This window comes from Lepidochelys olivacea (assembly GCF_965140295.1).
Source record: "Lepidochelys olivacea isolate rLepOli2 genome assembly, chromosome: 6".
Classification (NCBI taxonomy): Eukaryota; Metazoa; Chordata; order Testudines; family Cheloniidae; genus Lepidochelys; species Lepidochelys olivacea.
The window spans coordinates 2757194-2778182 of NC_140416.1; the positions used below are offsets into that span (position 1 = coordinate 2757194).

At 43.6% G+C, this 20989-nt stretch overlaps 1 protein-coding gene and 1 pseudogene across 2 annotated transcripts; both read right to left on the reverse strand.

The window, feature by feature from the left end:
• Nucleotides 1-724: 724 nt before the first annotated feature.
• Nucleotides 725-1672, reverse strand: LOC311522677 (olfactory receptor 5J3-like; the record flags this gene model as incomplete). The annotated part of the gene is made up of 1 exon (XM_084632167.1): nt 725-1672. One exon carries the CDS (start codon nt 1670-1672, stop codon nt 725-727), a length of 948 nt encoding a protein of 315 aa, XP_084488293.1.
• A 17363-nt stretch (nt 1673-19035) lies between these two features.
• Nucleotides 19036-20022, reverse strand: LOC311522624 (olfactory receptor-like protein COR4; annotated as a pseudogene). Its single transcript has one exon. The product of its transcript is annotated as an olfactory receptor-like protein COR4 (transcript).
• Nucleotides 20023-20989: the final 967 nt, after the last annotated feature.

Genomic DNA, 20989 nt, shown 5'->3' on the forward strand with positions numbered 1-20989 from the left:
ATACATCTGATGAAGTGAGCTGTAGCTCACGAAAGCTCATGCTCAAATAAATTGGTTAGTCTCTAAGGTGCCACAAGTACTCCTTTTCTTTTTACACTTTAGAAAAGATGTGGGCAAATAGGAGAGAGTCCAGAGGGGACCAACAAAAATGACAAAAAGGGTTTACAAAATCTGATTTATTAGGAAAGGTTTAAAAAAAATGGGCATGTCTTCTTTTGAGACAAGACGACTGAGGAGGGACCTGATAGGCTTCAACTACGTTAAGGGCTGTTATAAGGGGGATAGAGATTAACTGTGTCAGGCTCACAAAGCGCTTATGAGGCCCAGACGCTAAAGAGAGCAAAAGTATTGAATTTTCATAGTGCAAGTTACATACTGGGTATTAATCATAGCAACACATGAAGAAATTAAAGTTAGAGGCAAGTTTTATTTTATTTTAAATCTCAGATAACCTTGCAGGGCAGCATTTCAAATAGATTCATGGTCAAGAAACAAGGAAGAGTGTCTGTTGCAACAGTCACATAATGACAGGATATTAGGTACCATTGTTCCTCTCAAGCAATTATAAAACATAATTTCCACATGCTACATCAGTTCTTTGAGTTTCATTTAATTCCTGTACAACATTTGAGATACACAAATGAAGGCAGTGACACATAGACTATACTCCTCTCCTTCTTCCAATTGTTCTTCTCAATTGACTGGAATTGTCATGGTGAACAAATTAGCTGAGAATGTTTTTCCAGTCTATCACCCTCTTAAGAGCATCCTTAACTTCCTTGTTCCTCAGGCTGTAAATAAGGGGGTTCAGCATGGGGACCACCAGGGTATAAAACACAGCAGAGATTTTCTCCTGTTCCAGCGAGTAGGTGGAGCTGAGTTGCATGTGGCTTAAGCTCACAGGTCCATAGAACATGGTGACAGCTGTCAGATGAGAGGCACAGGTGGAGAAGGCTTTCCGCCTGCCCGTGGCGGAGCGGATCCTCAGGATAGAGAATAGGATGTACAGATAAGAGATGATGACAGTCAGGAGGGTGGACATGGCAATAACCCCAGAGAACATTACGAGCAAAATCTCATTGATGTGGTTATCAGAGCAGGCGAGCTTCAGCAATGGGTTAGTGTCACAAAAGTAATGATTGATGATCATTGATGATTTCGGCCCACAGAACGACAACCTCAGCAAGCCACATGTGTGGGTCAGTGAGTTCACGAGCCCCCCTACATATGAGCCGGCCACTAGACGAAAACAGACTCTCTTAGACATAACAGCAGTGTACAGCAGAGGGTTACAGATGGCTACATAGCGGTCGTATGCCATCACGGCCAGCAGGAACCCTTCTGTGGTCACAAAAAAAACGAAGGAGAAGTGTTGGGCAATACAGGCAGAGTAAGAAATGCTTTTACTCCCCACTAAGAAATTCACCAGCATCCTCGGAGCGAAGACTGAGGAATAGCAAAGGTCAATGACAGACAGGTTACTGAGGAAGAAGTACATGGGGGTGTGGAGTCGGGGATCAACCCTGATCAACATGATCATCCCGAGATTCCCCACCAGCGTAAGAATATAGATCACCAGAAACACCGCAAAGAGGGGTATCTGCAGCTCCTCATTATCCGTCAACCCCAGGAGGATGAAGTGGGTCACCATGCTGTGATTGCCCTCAGCCATTTATACAGGGGTACATGAAACCATACCTGCCGGGATAACAAGAGTGAGCAGCGTGGAAGAAGGAAATTTCATGGCATGAATTAAATCTGAATGACACCACCGGGCTTGAGAGTGGGTAGTGAATATCTTACAGGAAACCAGCCACCCTGACGTCTGGGAAAAGTTGAGATGGACTTTTTGATTTACACTCCCTTTTCATGAGGACTGGGATTTTCAAAGCTGTCTAGGAGATTTTGACATCCCAGTCTCCATAAAATTGACTGGAATTAGGCATCCAGTTCCCCTTGGGGAATTTCCAAATTCAAGCACATTCTTACAAATTTTCCCCAATGAAATATACCTGCATGAGTTATGAGTTCACTTTATATTGTCTGCTCATTAAGGGTAAGTTAGAAAGCTCTCATACTTGGGATCCTATTCTCTGGGTTCAGACTCCTCCCAGATAACCCTTTTAGATGACTACAGCATCTCAGTTGTGTCCCAGTCACTTGGTTACTGCTGCTTCATAACATATCCTCTGTTGCTAATCCCAAGCGTTTGAAAACCAGGAACCAGGCTTCCAAAAATCATGCGATTGGCTTAAAATCTTGAGATCATTTTAAAATAATACAGAAAGGGTTTAGAAAGGGTAGATCCATCTTTAGGAGATATGGGGTCCTAAGAAGTATTTTTAAACCCTGTGCCCAATGGCAGCCTTAGGGGGATGACAGCAATTTTTTTAGAGTTGTGATTTTATAATCTTCAGCAACATACTGATGAAATATTTTTAAAGCAGATTTTAAACGTAGCTCCGGTAGACTAACATGTTCTGAGTAAATATTACAGTGATGCACAACTGTTTTTGTCAGTAAATTCAGAAACTGACAGTACATACCCAGGAGCTGGCAAATGCCCATTAAATGGTTTCATTACCACTTTAATGGCTCTTTAAGAATTTCAATGTTGTGCTAATAGGTCTGGCAGGCTGGAGGCTTTTTCACTTTTAAGTTCACTTGATCTCTTCCAGAGGAAGACTCACCAGGCTGCAGCAGCCACCAGCAACAGGGATAGGAAGAGGCGGGTAGGTGGATATTAAGACTCAGGGGTGGCCCAAATTTTCAGGTACCCTACTCAGCTGTGTTTGCTGCCTATACCTAAGGGTGGTCCGGAGAGAAGGGCAGGGAAAGGTTTTGTTTTGTGCAAGATTTTGTTATTTCAGAATTTGTTGGGTTAGGACCAAACCCCCAGTATTTGAAAAGTCTCTGAAAAAGGGAATGGATCCCTGTAGCCATGGACCCTGGAAATTTTGGGTGTACCCAGCCCCCAGGGCAATGGCATGTGTAGCAGCTCCAAGGCCGTGGACTCTGGTTGCTAGCAGGCCACATGTCAAGTTGCCAAGGAGCTGGGCAGGTGAACTAGCAGAAACCAGGCAGGATTCTCATGTCGGCAGAGTTTCCCCAATTCCGTGGTGCTGCAGTGAAATTGGCCCGTCTTCGAGAAATGTTTCAATTTCATTCAGTCAGCAAATTGCAATGGAACAATGTTTCTGGGCCATAAAGGGGGTCACGTTTCCAAGCTTTTCTTAGCAACTCTGAGGGCTAGAAACATACTTAAAAAAATCTGAGATTCTTAAGTGATCACATGGCTGAAGGAGCTGGGGCTTTAAGAGAAGCACCAAATATCATGAGAATTGGCAACTGTGCCTTCGGTCTATGCTTTCCTTGCTCTAGGAGTTTTCTGGCCACTTGTCTCCAGTCCCAACTGCTTACACCTACTAGTGGTACACACTGCCAGGTCCTTCATCTCTCTGGGCCACTCGCCATGACACAGGAGTATGAGGTAGGCAGGAAAAGGTGAAGGAATAATGTTGGCACAGAAGCGACGATGGGAAGCTGTGTGCAAGGCAAGGCTCTGAAGGAGGGAGGCAGGATGCTTGGAAAAGGTAGCATACAGGGAATGCCGGAAGCCACAGGTGAGAGAATAAGATAAACGGAGAAGTTGCTGTGTAGACAAGGAGTGTGAGAAGAATGGGGAGGAAGAGAGAAAGAAGGAAGAAAGAAGGCTGAAGAGACATGAAGCCAAAACTATGTAACACCTCAAAAGTGAGGCTTTCTCCATTTGCTTCCTTCTTCTGGCTCCCCCTTCCCCATTTCATCACACACAAACAGCTTGTTTTCAATCCAAGGCCCTTCACAGGCTCTCAACACCTTGAGGATCCTCTGCTATTGCAATGTCATCTACCACCTCCGCCTTTCCAATGCTACCCACTGGTCACATTTCAAACAAACACAAAGATGTCTGGAGCTGCCGCAGTGCAAATAATTATTGTTATTTCCCCCTTATGGTGAGAGATCGGCCACACCACAACCCACTGGATCCAAGTGTCTGTCCTCCCCCTCCCCCACCCCCACTCACATCCATACACAACACTGGATAATGGTCAGACTGGCGCTAGGGGCATTAGTCTGAGATCGGCCTTTTAAGTCCTGGCTCTGCTACAGAATACCTGTGTGATTTCGGACAAAGATTTCCTCTTTGCCTCAGTTCCCTCTTTATTAAATTTGGATAATAAACCTTCCTTTCACCCACCCTCTTCTGTCTTGTTTGTTAGCCTATAAGCTCTTGTGGGCAGGAACTATCTCTTACTATGTGTTTTTGGTGAACCCAGTACAGTGGGGGCTCTGATCTCTAACTGATAACACAACAATAATAAATACAAGTTTTACAACCCTGACTTATCTCTATAATTGGCTGTAACCAAAGCCCAGAATCTGAAAATCATCAAAGGTTACAGAAGTTGGATCTGAATCTGATTCCAGATCTCTGAAGCGTGTAACTCAGAGGCATCTCTATGTACAATACTGGATTCTTACCTAGTATCCACCTGGACCTTTCAGGCTCTTTTTCATGGACCATGTCCGTTTTCACTGTTATTTATCCTGAGACAGAAAAAATGAACAAACAAACAATGTCTGCCTCAAGTTGCCAAAAGGTTGACTACACTAACATCACACGTCTAAGTAAATGGAGAAAATGAAAAGTTATGTCTAGGAATCAGAAGGGAAGAAAAATAGTTATCCCACCTCCACTGAAGGAAAGAGGTATTGAACCATAGCTGCTGGTGGACGAAAGTGTACACTCACTCTTCATCCCTAAGGAACATGTTAAGGCACCACAAACCTTATATATTCATTTCTGTGGCATTTAGGGATCAAGTCTCCGAAGTACGTTACACCTTCAATTATAGTCTCAAGCCAGGCATAGAGGGGCTCATTACAATGCCCTCCGTGGTGCCCTATCTTACCTCCAAACGATGAACGTGCTAAGTAGCTTTCTTTATTATTCTTTGCTTAGTTTTACAGAAAGCTCTCACTGTTTTGCTAAGCCACAAAAGAGGTCTCAGGGGCAGTGTAACTGAAAATGAATGGCTAAGTCTGTCTTTCCGTATGGAGGAGTCGGTGAATTCAGTGTCAAAGTTAAGCTTAAAAGAAATCCAGACATGTTAAACTATGGAAAGAGCACAGTTACAGCAATCAAACAACTTTAACTTTGTAAAGCACTAATTGTAAGGCTTGGCATCCACACAGAGCAGAGTTTACCACTCCTCATGGGGTAAAATTGATTTTTCATACATTTTAAGTCCAGAAGAGGACAATATGATCATCTAATCTGACCTCCCGCATAACAAAACCTTGTCCAATAATTTCTGTATCAAGCTCAATTTTATTATTATTATTATTATTATTTTAGCTCTAACACATCATTTACCTAGGTATCCAGTTGGGAAGACTTCAAGTGACAGACAATCCACCATTAGCAGGAGTGTTGTAAGCAAGCCACAAGAAGTAATGCTTCCACTCTACAAAGCTCTGATAAGACCTCAACTGTACCATGTATTATGTCCAGTTCTGGGCACTACATTTCAGGAAACATGGGGACAAATTGGAGAGAGTCCAGAGAAGAGCAACAAAAATGATTAAAGGACAAGAAAACAAGACCTATGAGGGAAGATTGAAAGAATTCGGTTTGTTTAGTCTGGAAAAGAGAAGACTGAGAGGGGACATGTTAACAGTTTTCAAATACTTAAAAGGTTGTTACAAGGAGGAAGGAGAAGAAATTATTCTCCTTAACCTCTGATGGTAGGACAAGAAACAGTGGGTTTAAATTTCAGCAAGGGAGGTTTAGGTTGGACGTTAGAAAATAATTCCTAACGGTCAGGGTGGTTAAGCCCTGGAATAAACTGCCTGGGGGGTTCTGGAATCTCCATCGTTGGAGATTTTTCAGAGCAGGTTAGACAAACACCTGTCAGGGATGTTCTTGGTGGTGCTTGCTCCTGCTATGAGCTCAGGGAGCTGGACTTGATGACATCTCAAGGTCCCTTCCAATTCTGTGATTCTAACATGGGCTGAGTGATGCTTTTTCTTAAGATGGCTGGTGCTGGTAGCTGGGGGTGGCTCTATCTTTTGCCCTCTTCCTCTGCCTGCACAGTTCTCAGCTCTAGGATACCGCTGCTTCGGTAGGCCACGCAGCTGGCTCCCCTGCCCTGGGTCTGAGCTGTATTGCGGCAAGGGAGCAAGATAAAATCTCCACTGTGTTTGGGTGAGGGCAGAAAAGGGGTAGCAGCAGCCAGAGGCAGAAGGGAGCAAATTGCATGAAAAAGAGGGGAAATGTTTGAGTATTCCAATCATGGATTTAGGGAAACCTAATTTAGGCTTCTCCCTGTGAAAGGGAAAGAAAAGTGAAGTGCTTCAGGAAGATCAATATTTTCAGAATGAAATGGTTCAATTTTTTTGTTTCAAAACTACATTTGGCTTCAGAATTTTATTTCATTTTTTACAGGATTGTGTCTTTTATGTTATGTGGCACACAAGCAGAGAAGTTAGAGAAAACATAAAATACTCTTGCTGGAAGTTCACAATGTCTCGCTAATTTGTTTCTCAGGAGCCAGAACAATAACATGTAAGAACCCAAAAATCAGAGAGAGAGAATGTAGGCTGCTGACTATAACAGAGAGGCACAACTCACTGGGTACCTGCTGACTGACTGCTACTACGCCCTGATTGCGTGCTGCCCTACTGAGCTCTCCAACATGCAAGCAGGTCCAGGAACCATGCCCCAAATTTAAACTCACAATTTCAACACAATCACAAATACACCAGAGCATGAACATTTTCTGTTTTACAAGGTCTCTCCTTGTTTTGGAACACTGAGTTCGAAACATGCCATGGGGAATTTGAATCAAATTTCAGCTACTAATTAGCATGTGTGTGGAATCACCATTAATGTGTTTTCTGTGTTGTTGGTTTCTTTAAGAAATTAGCGAAACCAGGAGCACTGGGAAAGCCTGTTTCCCCGCCCCTCCCCCCATGCACATTTGCTGCCCACTGGTGCTGCCTGAGCAGTAGCATTGTGACATCAGAGACAATCCACCACTCAGCACTCCCTGCCTCCAGCTCCTTGTCACACCTGGGGAGAATGACTAGCCCCTGGCTGCCATGGCAACAGCTACCTTTGGCAACTGATTGCCCCCTTCTTTCCAGAACATCATCACAGAAAGGAAGTTTGTAATGAAACAGGACCAGATTTGGGTAAGCAGGACAGCCTCCTGCTGTGCTCATTTGGGTTTGTACTGTGGTATGGTACAGTGTTTCTTCTCAAAGGACAATTGTTTGCGACTTTACTTAGTAAGGGCTCACTGAAAATAAGATGCAAAATTCCAGCTCTTTTTCTTGGATATTGTTTATCTGCTTCTTACAAATTGAGGATTATAGCTTAGAATTTTCACTGAAACTGAAGTTGCATAAAATGAGGGGTTTTTTTAATACAGTTTAATTTACTCACTTTCTATACTGTGATCAACACAGCATTGAGTGGTGAAACAGGGATTTTCACAAAGATAAGAATGGCAATAAAATATATACTGAAAACAACACTTGAGTAAGAGCTTCATTGTTTAAATAGCACATATATAAAATATTTTCTTTCTATTAAAAAAAATTAACAAACAAAAACCCCTTCATTTAACGTTACTTAAGTTGGCTTTCATCAATAACTGAAACCATACATAATTAAGAAATACAAAGTCAAGGTTTTAAAAAGGATTAAAAGGTTACAAAGTTTAGCATGCTCAGGTTAGCAAATATCCAAATAAATGTTGCCCTGGCACCCTTAATTTAGTCCTCTTGTGCCTTTGCATGATGATGCAGACTAATTACATGATCCTATATTATTTTTTTCCCTCTGGACCCCTTCCTTATCCAGTACACATGATCTTTGGCTCTCGGGCTGTGTATTGAAGGAGTCTGTTGTCTGTAGGATCCCTGCCTCATTTATTGCAGAGTTAATGTTGCATGGGCAATGCTCATTCTGGTATTTCCTAACCTGAGTTTGCAGCTTTTTGGTTCTTTGTGCCTTTCCTAATTTTTATGGCTTACTTTACTGACAAGACCAACCTTTATGACAAAGGGTTTTTTTTTGGTGTGTGCATGATGTATCCATTATTTATCTGTCCAGTATCAACAGTGTGTGCTTTACAAGGCAGAAAAAGTAAGGACACTCCCTAATTCAAAGACCCTATGGTCGAAGGAAGACTGAAAAATACAAAGAAAGAAGGGTATATAAGAACTAGCAATTTCTTTTTCTTTTGATGAATAATCATTAGTATTATAAAAGAAAGGGTGGTGCATTGGGGAACTTGCATGGTGAGGATGTTCCATGCAGAGGAAGCAATTTGAAAACACACAGGGAATGGAATGGGAGAAAGAAACACATGGTATTGGTGCTAGCTGGTAAAGCAGAGAGGGTGGGAGGTGATGTAGAAAAGACCTAGATTTTTGATTATGGCCTGTCCCTGTAAATAGCCCTGAACTGGGGTGGTTTGGCATTTTAAGGACTGGAGGCCTGAGCTCAGCCAACCCTAGATTCGTAGAGCTAAACCCGAAATTCGTACAGCTGGCAGACGACAGAACAAGGAGCAATGATCGCAAGTTGCAGTGTGGAAGGCTTGGATATTAGGAAAAACTTTTTCACTGGGAGGGTGGGAATGCCTTTGAATCTGCTAGGATAGAGTCCCCCATCTTCTACTTAGAGACTATATTTTTTCTTACCTTCTACACAGATGATGATTTCTTTCCACAAAATCAACACAGTAATGAAAACAATCCCGAGAATCTCCTCCACACCAACCGTCTCTTGGTCCTCACCGAGAGACCGCGAGATGGAGGCTTGCTGCAGCAAGGCTACAGGGGTCTCCGAGGTTCCCCCTACCCCTTATCCCTGTCCTGCCTGGCTGTTGTCAAGGGAGCTCTGTGGGGTCACACCCGCCTCATCATCTTTGCCCAATAGGCTGAGTTCCTGCCAAAGGCCTTTGTGAAGTCACTGCCACATTCACCTTTCCCTTGCATGCCTGATGTCTGCCCCTGGCCTGCCCGGATGCATTTGTGAGCTGCACCCTGGATCTCCCCACTTGCTCATGATTGATTCTGGGGAGCAAGCAGGCCACCCAGTAAAACAGCAGAGGCTATTCTTCACCCCACACTGGGTTTTCCATACAGACATAGATTGTGAAACTATTTGATGTCCTAATCCGGCCTCTATTTCACCGGCAATGAAATTTCACACGCTTAACACCATATTAAGCCCAATACTTGAAATTCGCAAAAAGGTGCCATGGCACCTTCCAGAATGATAACCAGTTGTGATGCGAGTATACCAGGAAACAGAGAATCCACCTCTTCCCTGGGTAATTTTTTCCAGGGTTTAGTCTCCCTCACTGTCAAAAATGTGTGCCTTACATCTCATTTGAATTTCTCTGGCTTCAACTGACAGTCGTTGGTTCCTGTTGTGTCTTTCTTGGCTAGATCGAAGTAGCCCTGCCCCATGAAATCCGATCTCTCGTGGAATCCCCCAAGCCAGGAGAACCCAGTAGGGTCCTCCTAGCTGTTTGTCTGCTGGGCTGGAGATATCAGACGCACCAGAGGCATGCAGAAGAGAGTGCACTGCATCAGCCCTGCGTTGGGCTCAGTGGTTTGGCCTTGGCAACTTCTGCTCCAGTCACATCTCTGGGTGCCTGGGCTCAGGGCTTCTGACCCCCGTGGTTGCAGCCAGGGCTGGGGTGCTGAACTCAGGACTTTCATGCCCCTACCCACTCCTGCTCGCACTCTGGGTGCCTGGGCTCAGGGCTTCTGCCCGGCATCTGCAGCTGGGGCTCAGGGCTTCCCTTGCACTTCCTTCTGGGGCTCAGGGCTCCATTTTTAAGGATGCCCCCAAATTGGCCCTTTTCTTAATTTGCCAGGGGACGAGTAAGTAGGAGCCCCCAGCTGAGCTGCTCTCAGAAGCAGGGACCCACTCACACATCTTAGAACCTCATCTAACTACAGAAAGATTCTTGGCTGCTGCTCTCAGAGCCCAGGTCTGAAGGCAGCACGGAAGTGAGCGTGGCAATGCTGTGACCCCCCCACAACAACACCTGAACTCCCCCACAATCCCATTTTGGTCGGGACCCCCACCAAAGAAAATGTCATTGAGATGGATGTGTTCCTAAGGAATGTGTCAATTTCAAGGAATCAACATTTCCCAGCTGAAAACAAATGTTCTCCTGGAAAACTTTCAATTTTTTTCAGAGTGGTGGCCATGTTAGTCCGTATCAGCAAAAACAATGAGGAGTCCTTGTGGCACCTTAGACACTAACAAGTTTATTTGGTCATAAGATTTCGTGGACTAGAACCCACTTCATCACATGCATGGAGTGAAAAATACAGTAGCAGGTATAAATACACAGCACATGAAACGATGGGTGTTGCCTTACCAAGTGGGAGGTCAGTCTAACAAGACAATTGAATTAAGAGTAGGATACTAAGCAAGGAAAAATCACTTTTGTTGTGGTAATGAGGGTGGCCCATTTCAAACAGTTGATAAGAAGGTGTGAGTAAGAGTAGGGGAAAATTAGTATGGGGGAAGTTAGGACTTTTGGCTGCAGAATTTTATTTCATTTTTTAATGAGATTGCGTCTTTTAGGTTTTGTGGCACACAAGCAGAGAAGTTTGCAAGACATTGCAAACTTCCAGCAAGAACAATAACACACAAGAGCCCCAAAATCAGAGGGAGAGAATGTAAGCTACTGCCTATAACAGAGAGGCACAATTCACTGGGTACCTGCTGACTGACTGCTGCTAAGCCCCCACTGAGCTGTCTAGCATGCAAGTAGGTCCAGGAACCGTGTCCAAAATTTAAAGTTGCAGTATTCAATTTTAACACAACCACAAATACAGCAGAGCATCCAAATTTTCTGTTTTACAAGGTCTCTCCTTGTTTTGGAACACTGAGTTCTAAACACACTATGGGGAATTTGAATCAAATTTCAGCTACTAATTAGTATGTGTTTGGAACAATCACTACTGTGCATTCGGTGTTATGTTGTTGTTTTCTTTAGGAAATTTGGGGAAACAGGAGCACTGGGAAAGCCTGCCCCTTCCCCCCCAGACACACACACACACTGCACATTTGCTGCCCACTGGTGCTGCCTGAGCAGTAGCATTGTGACATCAGAGATAATCCACCACTCAGCGCTCCCTGCCTCCAGCTCCTTGTCACACCTGGGGAGAATGACTAGCCCCCTGGCTGCCATGGCAACAGCTACCTTTGACAACTGCTTGTCCCCTTATGACCAGAACATCATCACAGAAAGGAAGTTTGTAATGAAACAGGACCAGATTTGGACAAGCAGGGCAGCCGCCTGCTGGGCTCATTTGGGTTTATACTGTGGTACGGTACAGTGTTTCTTCTCAAAGGGCCAGTGTTTGTTACTTTCCTTAGTAAGGGCTAGGTGAAAGTGATATGCAAAGATCCAGCTCTTTTTCTTGGATATTGTTTATCTGCTTCTTACAAATTGAGGATTGGAGCTTAAAACTTTCACGGAAACTCAAGTTGCATAAAATGACTTTTGTTTTAATATAGTTTAATTTAATTACTTTCAATACTGTGTTCAGCACAGCACTGAGTGGTGAAAAGGGAGCTTCACAAAGATAAGAATGGCAATAAAATATATAATGAAAACAACAGATGATTAAGAGGTTCATTGTTTAAACAGCACTTATAAAATAGTTTTTCTTTCTATTAAAAAAACGAAGGAAATTAACAAACCAAAACCCCTTCATTTAATGTTTCTTAGTTTAGCTTTCAATAATAAATTAAGCTGTCAAATAATTCGGATATACAAAGTCAAGGTTTTAAAAAGGATTGAAAGGTTACAACTTTTAGCATTCTCAGGTTAGCAAATGTCCAAATAAGTGTTGCCCTGGCACCCTTAATTCTGTCATCTTGTGCCTTTGCGTGATGATGCAGATTTTAATTACATCATCCCATGTTGTTTTTTCCCGTCAGGACCCTGCCTTATTCAGTGCACAAGACTTTCTGCTCTGGGGCTCTGTAGTGCAGGAGTCTGTTGTCTGTAGGATCCCTGCCTCATTTATTGCAGAGTTAATGTTGTGTGGGCAACGCTCATTCTGGTATTTCCTAACTTGAAAGTGCTTGACTTTGAAACCTTTTAATCCTTTGTGTATTTTCTATTTTTTAAGGCTTACAACACTGATGAGACCAACCTTTATGACAAAGGGTATTTTTTTTGTTTGTGACATATTATTTGTCTGTTTAGTGTCAATAGTGTGTACTTTACAAGACAGAAAAACTAAAGACACTCCCTAATACAAAGACCTCATGATCTAAGGAAGACGGACACATACAGAGAAACCAGCATGTGTGAGGACTGGGAATTTCTTTTTCTCTCTTTCTTTTGAAGTCATTTGTACTTAATTATTATTATTTATTATTAAAGAAAGGGTGGTGCATTGGGGAAGTTGTGTGGTGAGGATGTTCCACGCAGAGGGAACAATATGGAAACACACGAAGAATGGAATGGGAGAAAGAAACACCCATGGTATTGGTGCTAGCTGTACTGGTAAAGCAGAAAGGGAGGGAGGTGATGTAGAAAAGGACAAGATTGCTGATTATGGCCTGTCTCTGTGAATAGCCCTGTACTGGGGTGGTTTGGCATTTTAAGGACTGGAGGCCTGAGCTCAGCCAACCCTAGTGGCTAAGAAGGCCCACCTGAACACAGATCAGCTGATTCTCTTCCTGATCATCTGGGAGCAGAAGAGGAAGTGGCTGAGAGAATTGCAGGAGCTGCAGAGAAAGGAAGGAGCAGCAAGGAGGGCTAGAGACAGAATCTGGCAATAACCTTGGAGGAAAGACCCCGAGAGCAGAGACTAAGGCCAGCAGCAAATTTGCCTTATGCTGTTCTTCTCCTTTTGGTTTGTTGTCTCTGGAAAATAAATAAAACCTGGCTGGAAGGGCCGGCGAGACCGATCTGTTGTAAGTGCAGCTGTAAAATCTGGAGGAGGGAGAGATGGATGGCAGAGTTCTGCAGGACCACTCAGGCCACCAGGGGGTGCTTGGGAGGAGGTCATGAGCAGGGGAGGAGTGGGGTTTGGGAGGAGACTGCTGCACAACAGGGCTAAATGGGAACCCTGAATTTGTGCACCCACCAGCTTTCCTGATGTTTCAAGTTCTAGACTCCAACCGGTCGGAAGGTGACTGTTCAGAACCATCCATAAGACACATTTAATTGGGCTGCGAAGTTTCACAGACACAAGGTCATGTTCCCAAAGTTCAAATAAATTGGATAACCAACATTGTACATTGCAAATGGCACCCTGGGCTGGCAAAGAGAATGGAACATGGCAGGTACCACTGTGGGAGCAGGGATGCTGCATGCCGGGGACCAAGTCATGCTCTCCGCCACACTGTTACAGCCCCTTGAGAATCAGTGATGAGAATGATGGGGTCTAAGTTAGCTGTTACCACTCAAGGAAGTGATCTCGGAGTCATTGTGGACAGTTCTCTGAAAACATCCACTCAATGTGAAGTGGCAGTCCAAAAACAGGACAGACTGGTGGGAATAATTAAAAAAGGGATAGATAATAGGACAGAAAATATCTTGCCTCTCTATTAATCCATGGTACGCCCACATCTTGAATACTGTTTGCAGATGTGGTCGCCCCATCTCAAAAAAGACATATTGGAATTGAAAAAGATTCAGAAAAGGGCAACAAAAATGATTAGGGGTATGGAACGGCTTCCATATGAAGAGAAATTAGTAAGACTGGAGCTTTTCAGCTTGAAAAAGAGATAGCTAAGGGGAGAAATGATTGAGGTCTATAAAATCATGACTGGTGTAGAGAAAGTAGATAAAGAAGTGTTGTTTACTACTTCTCATAACACAAGAACTAGGGGTCACCAAATGAAATGAATAGGCAGCAGGTTTAACACAAATAAAAGGAAGTATTTCTTCACACAATGCACAGTCAATCTGTGGAACTCCTTGCCAGAAGATATTGTGAAAGCCAAGACTATTACAGGGTTCAAAAAAGAACTAGATACATTCATGGAGGATTGGTCCATCAATGGCTATTAGCCAGGCTGGCCAGGGATGGTGTCCCTTGCCTCTGTTTGCCAGAAGCTGGGAATGAGCAACAAAGGACGGATCACTAGATGATTACCTCTTCCGTTCATTCCCTCTGGGCACCTGGCACTGGCTACTGTGGAAGACAGGACACTGGGCTAGATGGACTTTTAATCTGACCCAGTATGTCCGTTCTTATGTTCTTATGTAATGATGTTAAATGTACTCAGGGCCATTACACCAGCACAGTATAGCCACAAAATAGTGCAGTCTGGCCACACCCTGTCACAACTGGGCCCTGATTTTCTTCAAATGCTTTCACCTCTATCCACAGCTTTATTCCATAGCTTGTCTCTCTTCCTTTTAATGGTCATTTCTGAATCAGCTAGTGGATCATTTTCAAAGCATCTGGCCTATGGAATCTTTCATGTCTCAATCCAGAGTTTAGGATATTTGCCACAGAAGAGGAAAGGAAGGGGCAGGCCTTTGGGAATTCATATGAAACAATTCTTTTACTAATTCAACTCCCCTCCCTTCTATCTCCTTTTCATGCAAAAATGCCCTGTGCTTTGAATGTCAGGCGTGATATCTATCAGAAAGGACACACACACACCACACCAAAGGCGTCCCGATGGCTCGGTTATAGGAATGTTCTTATTGATAATGGTAACCATTTTCTACATCTGTCTGAGCCACATCACTGGACTCTTATTGAGGGGTGACATCTTATTCCTGCAGTAGTGAATGGGACAGCTCATGTGGATCAGCATTCCCCAACATAAGTAAGGTATTTGCGATGTGTGTAAAGGACATATATGGCTCCAGATACTGCAACGATTGAGTATCTCACAGCCTTCTCATGACTGTGTCCTCAGAACACCTCTGTGAAATAAGGAAGTGCTATTAACCCCATTTTACAGAATTTCAAATGAGGGGCTAAGTGACTTGTCCAAGGTCACACAGCAAATCTGTGGCAGAGATAGGAATTTAACTCGACTTCTAAATTCCAGGCTAGCACCCAGAGTGCCAGCCCTTCCTTCCTGTTTGGCCTTTTGCTCTCAGTATTGATCAAAGTATTCGTTCACCCACTGCAACACTAGATATGCTCTTGGGTATAAACATAATGACGATAATCAACTATATTGGGAATATGTAAATACCAGCATCTGAAGACATACCTTGAACGTCAGTTGCAATGGGCATTGTTAGCAGACAAGTATAGTTTTGTGTCTGTAGAATTAAAGTTTATTCTTCTTAACCCTTTTGCTGCTGTTCTTTGGGAACTCTCTTTTCTTGCAGTTAGTGAGACTAAGAGAACTTTGCATTGTATCGGAGCATCTTGGCAAGACCCCCAGTTCCTGGTTCAGGATGGGAGGACATATAGGCAGAGCTGACTCTTCCCAACAAGGAAGAGTTAAGTAGTGCATCAAATTCTATGCCTTGATCTGAAGTCAATGGAAAGCTGTCATTGAGTTCAGCACCTTTGGCTCAGGCGCTTATGCCATCGTTAAGCCAGTGAAATCTGTGAAGTTATTCCAGATTTATACGTGCCTTGTTAAGCCCAGGCTTTCGCTCAGTGTCTCCACTTCCACACTGCTATGGGATGTGCGAATAGCTGCTGAAAGAAATGTCATATTCTGAACAGAGATAACAGGGTTATTGTTCTGTATCATTATAGGTCAGAGATCAAGATGTGTTGGGAAGACATAAAGAGACTCAGATTCCTAGATTTGTTTAAAGTGACTTAAACATGCTGAAAGGAATAATATCTTCATCTAGTTGAATTTCCTTCATAACACAGGCACAAGTCCCTCACCCCTTAATTTATCCATCGAGCCCATGAATTCTCTTCGAGCTATAATATATGATTTAGAAAGATATATCGCCTTGATTTTAAGATGTTACATGATGGAACATCCACTGCAGTAATAAGTAATTTGTTTAAATAATTAATTACCCTCAGGGAGAAAAGGTGCACCTCATATCTTGACTGAGTTTATTTAGCTTCCAGCCACTGAATTTTAGGCCTCTGTCTGCAGAATTGAAGATCCTTACCCGATTGGAAATCTTTGTCCCACACAGGCACATATATAGCATGCTTAAGGCACTTCTTGACCTTCCCTTGGATAAACGAAGTAATAAAAATAAGATATATCAGTAGAACTCCTTATTTGCAGGGTCAGATCCTCATTTGCTGTCATTTGTGTAGCTCCTTTGACTTCAAGTGACTTCAATGAAAGTATATAACAACCTAGGGTCTGGAATTCAGTTCCTAAAACACAAGCCAATGTTTGAGGTGTATAAGAAGAATTTTAACTGTCAGCAGTAGAGCTCTGCAGAGGACAGTGATTGCCAGGGGATATTGTGAGGCCAAAAGTATAACTGGGTTTTTAAAAGAATTAGATAAGTTCTTGGAGGATCGGTCCATCAATAGCTATTAGCCAGGATGGTCAGGGATGCAATCCCATGCTATAGATGTCCCTAAACTTCTGACTGACAGAAGCTGGGAGTGGATGACAGGGGATGGATCATTGGATAATTGCCCTGTTCTGTTCATTCTCGCTGAAACATCTGGCATTGGCCATTGTGGAAGACAGGTCACTTGGCTAGATGGACCATTGGTCTGACGCCATATGACTAGTCTTATGGTTCTGTGCGATGGGCTGGGTGATGCTTTCTGTTAAGACGGCTGGTGCTGGTAGCTGGGTGTGGCTCTGTTCTTTGCCCCCTTCCTCTACCTGCACAGCTCTGGGATTCCGCTGCTTCTGTAGGTCATGCAGGAGGCTCCCCAGCCTTTAAAATTGCTCTGTCCCCTGCCCTGGGTCTGAGCTGTGTTTTGGGCTCAGATAAAACCAAACGGTGTACGGGTGAGGGCAGAAAGGGGGTGGCAGCAGACAGAGGCAGAAGAGAGCAAATTACAGGAAAAAGTGGGGAAATGTTTGACTGGGTCTGAAAGGCAGCGGCCTAGGGGTTAGGCTGGGATTCCACAGATTAGTTCAATCTCTCCATTTCCTAAGGGGAGCTCTGCTGCGTCATACGTATGAAATCAAAGAATCTTAGCAGGAGCCTGGCAGGTGGTTGAAACTTGCCCGTAGTTCAATGTTCTCACTTTTACAGTCGTGACTGGAGGTGCAAACTGAGACCAGAGCCCCATTGTGCTGAACACACAGCCACACCACAGTGACTCACGAGCTCTCTGAGGACATGTCTACACTGCAATGTAAGCCCTGGGCTAGTAGGACTCACATTTGCAAAGCCTGAGTTTGTTAATGTCGGGTTTGAGAATCTACACTCATTTGTAACCCCAGGTTAGGGATTGTTGTACCCTGGATCCCAAACTGGGGCTCCAGCATCTACACGGCATTATGTGATCCCCATTTCAAACACCCAGATCCCAGAGTTCCTGGCACACTTCCAAAATGTGACCACTCTAGCTCTTTGTTCGTGGTGCAGTGTGGGAACACTTTATTGTCCAGAGGACAAAGAAACTCAGCCTTTGGGATACTTTTGGCTGACTCCCAGAGCAGGAGTCCAGAGGGGCTGCATCTACACTGCAAACCAATAAAAAATGTAACCCCTGGGTTTTAGCTTGACTCAGGCTTAGACCTTCTATCACTGTGGGGTCCTCGGACCCGGGCTTTGAGCCCTTGGTTAGTGTAATTTATGTGGAGATGGAAGGGCGCTTGAGTTGACTTGAGCATGAGTTCAAATCCTGGGCATACATTGCAGTGTGGACATACCCTGAGGTGACTGGTGCTTTAGGTATTCACTGTTGTAATTTGCCATGCCCAAAAGTTTCAGATCTGGCCAGTGATTTTGGTGCCCAACTTCAGTCCCCTCGATCCCTCATTTCCAGAAATAAAAGATCCATCACTCCAGCTGAAGTCAAGGGGAGCTGCAAGTACTCAGCACTTAGGAAAATAGGGCCCAAGGTCTTTTACATTGAGATCTCAATAACTGTGGCATTCACCAACAATGACTATCCTTGAAAATGTGTCTGTATGTGTTTGTGAGTTTAGGAGTTGCAATTAAAGAACAGGTAATTTAGGTGACCAAAGAGTTATGTGCGTGTGTGTGGGGTGGGGGCGGGGGCGGGGGAGATTTTTGGTGTGAGTACTGACAAAATATTATATCTGAGTGAGCATTCATGACATTCTCCCTTTCAACAGACAAAGTTTTCAACATAATTACATGGACACAAGTGTCTCCAGGAAAACAGATGAGTTGGGCTGTGGATCTGATTGAAGCAAAATCACAAAATTTATTTGAACAAATATCTGTCAATGTTTTTGGAGTATCAAACCAGCCCTGGTTATTGCTCATTACTCCATGGTTGCAGTATGAACTTTTCCCTTTTATTCAGTAATTCTAAGCAATATCTGAATCACACTCTTACATCTTACACTGAAAAATCAATTTCAAAGTATTTTACTATCGGTACAGGGGAGCCAAACCATCATTTAATAACTGACATGGCCTTTTTATGCACATAAGGTGTCTGCTCAGAAAAGCATCTCTATCTGAGGCAGCACTTAAATACATGTTTAACTTTAAACATATGGTTATGTCCCACTGAAGCCGTAGGGAGACATACTTAAACATGTGCTTATGGACTTTCTGAATCAGAGCACATGGCCTAGTTTACACTAAGGGAACAGGTCAATCGAAGCTACATAATTTAAGTTTTGTTAGTAGTGTCACTCAAATAGACGTAGCTTAGATCTACTTATTGCTGGGTCCACACTTCGCTGAGTCTACAGAAGAAACTCTCCTGTTGACTCCCCTTACTCATCTCATTCTGGTGGAGTACCAGAGTCAATGGGAGAGCAATCGGGGTCGATTCAGTGAGTCTTCACTAGACCTGCTAAATTGTCCCCCAGTGGATCGATCGCCACAACATTGATCCACCCCATAGTGGAGCCAAGCCCTATGTGTGCAGAGCAGCCATTGAAGGATTTGGTTCACCCTTTGGGGGAAAATGGGCCCTCAATTTTGTCTCTATTGCTCTCCTCAGGGCATCCATCACATCCTTGTTCCTCAAGCTGTAGACGAGGGGGTTCAGCATGGGGATCACCACCGTGTAGAACACTGAGGCCATTTTGTCTGTGTCCAGCGCATAGCTGGTGCTGGGTCGGAAGTACATGAAGAGAATTGTCCCGTGGAACATGGAGACGGCCGTCAGGTGGGAGGTGCAGGTGGAGAAGGCTTTGCACCTGCCGTCGGTTGAGCGGATCTGCAGCACAGTTGCAATAATTAAGATGTATGAGATGAGGATGGTCCCAATGCTAATCACCTCTATCAGACTGCCAAAGAGGAAAACAAGTAGCTCGTTGACATAGGTGCCAGAAGAGGAGAGCTTTAGAAGTGGGTTCATATCACAGAAAAAATGATTCAGGATACTGGAGTGGCAGTAGGATAATCTTAGCAAACCGCTTGTGTGTATCACAGAGTTCAGGAAGGCCCATAGATATGAACCAGCTGCCAGCCATAGGCAGTGCTTTGGTGACATGATGACTGTGTACAGCAGCGGGTTACAGATGGCTACATAACGGTCGTACGCCATTACTGCCAGCAGAAGGCACTCAGAGATGGCAAGCAATATGAAGCTAAAATATTGGATGATGCAAGCTGTGTAGGAAATAGCTTTCCTCTCTGCTAAGAAGCTCATTAGCATCTTAGGAGTGATGACTGTGGAGTAACAGACATCCACGAGGGACAAATTCTTGAGGAAGAAGTACATGGGGGTGTGAAGTCGGGGATCGATCCTGATTCAAACCATCATCCCCAGATTCCACACCAGGGTGATACCATAGATCACTAGGAACACTGCGAAGAGGGGGACCTGCAGCTCCAGACGATCAGTCAGTCCTGTGAGAATGAACTCGGTCACTGCCGAACAATTTCCTCCAGCCATCCATTCAGCCTTGGGTGCTCGCTGCGGGATCAACCATAAAGGAAGGCATTAGTTCTTATGCGAATGGTGTATGCTAATATAAAGAACTGTGGTCATATGCACAGAGACCCTTTGAGTCATGGAATGGAACCTATAACAACTGATGGGAAAACCCAGAACTCCTTCACTTCTTCTGAGGGAGAAAAAAATCCTTTATCTCTTGGAAAGTGCATTACCCTGCCATTTAGTCTGATTTACACATTTTGACCCTGATTCGCCTGGTATTTTAATTTCATTGATCAGTGTAGACTTAGGATCCGTGGATCTCCATTATGCCTGTGGACAATAACATGGGTAGGAGGAAGACACAGAGTGCATCACACTCTCTGGTTATTGGGTGACAGTTTCCAGCACCGAAATTTGCCTTCATGTTTTTAAATCATTGGCAACCAGGCAGTACACAGTATGTACATACATTCATTGAGGAAATAGTTCAAAAACGGAACTTCCAAATGTATCCCTTCTGGACACTACAGCCATGCTGACTAAATCCTGAAGCTTCTTGTTCTTTGGCTGCTGAAAAATTACCACACATACACTTCTAATGATCAGACTAAAAGTGTGTAGCCAGGGGCGAATATTTGTGAGAAAATTAACCACAGTGAACATATTTTCAGAAACATACATTTATAATGATAAGAAAAAATATTGTCAGAATAGATTTATCTTTTAACCTAACTTTATAGAGATAAGAATAATAATATTCTTATTATGATTATTGAGTTGGGATCAAACTGCCTGTAAACCTGTTTCATCCTATGTGAATATCCTCACTGCATCTCTTTCCTCACCCCATGTCACAATAGTGATTGCCAAATCATATAATAGTTAAATGTATTTAGCTCATGTCGCACATTCCACTTTGTGAAATTATGAGAATGTTGTGGTTCTCATTCATAACACCCCTAACAAGTTAAAAGGTAGAGAA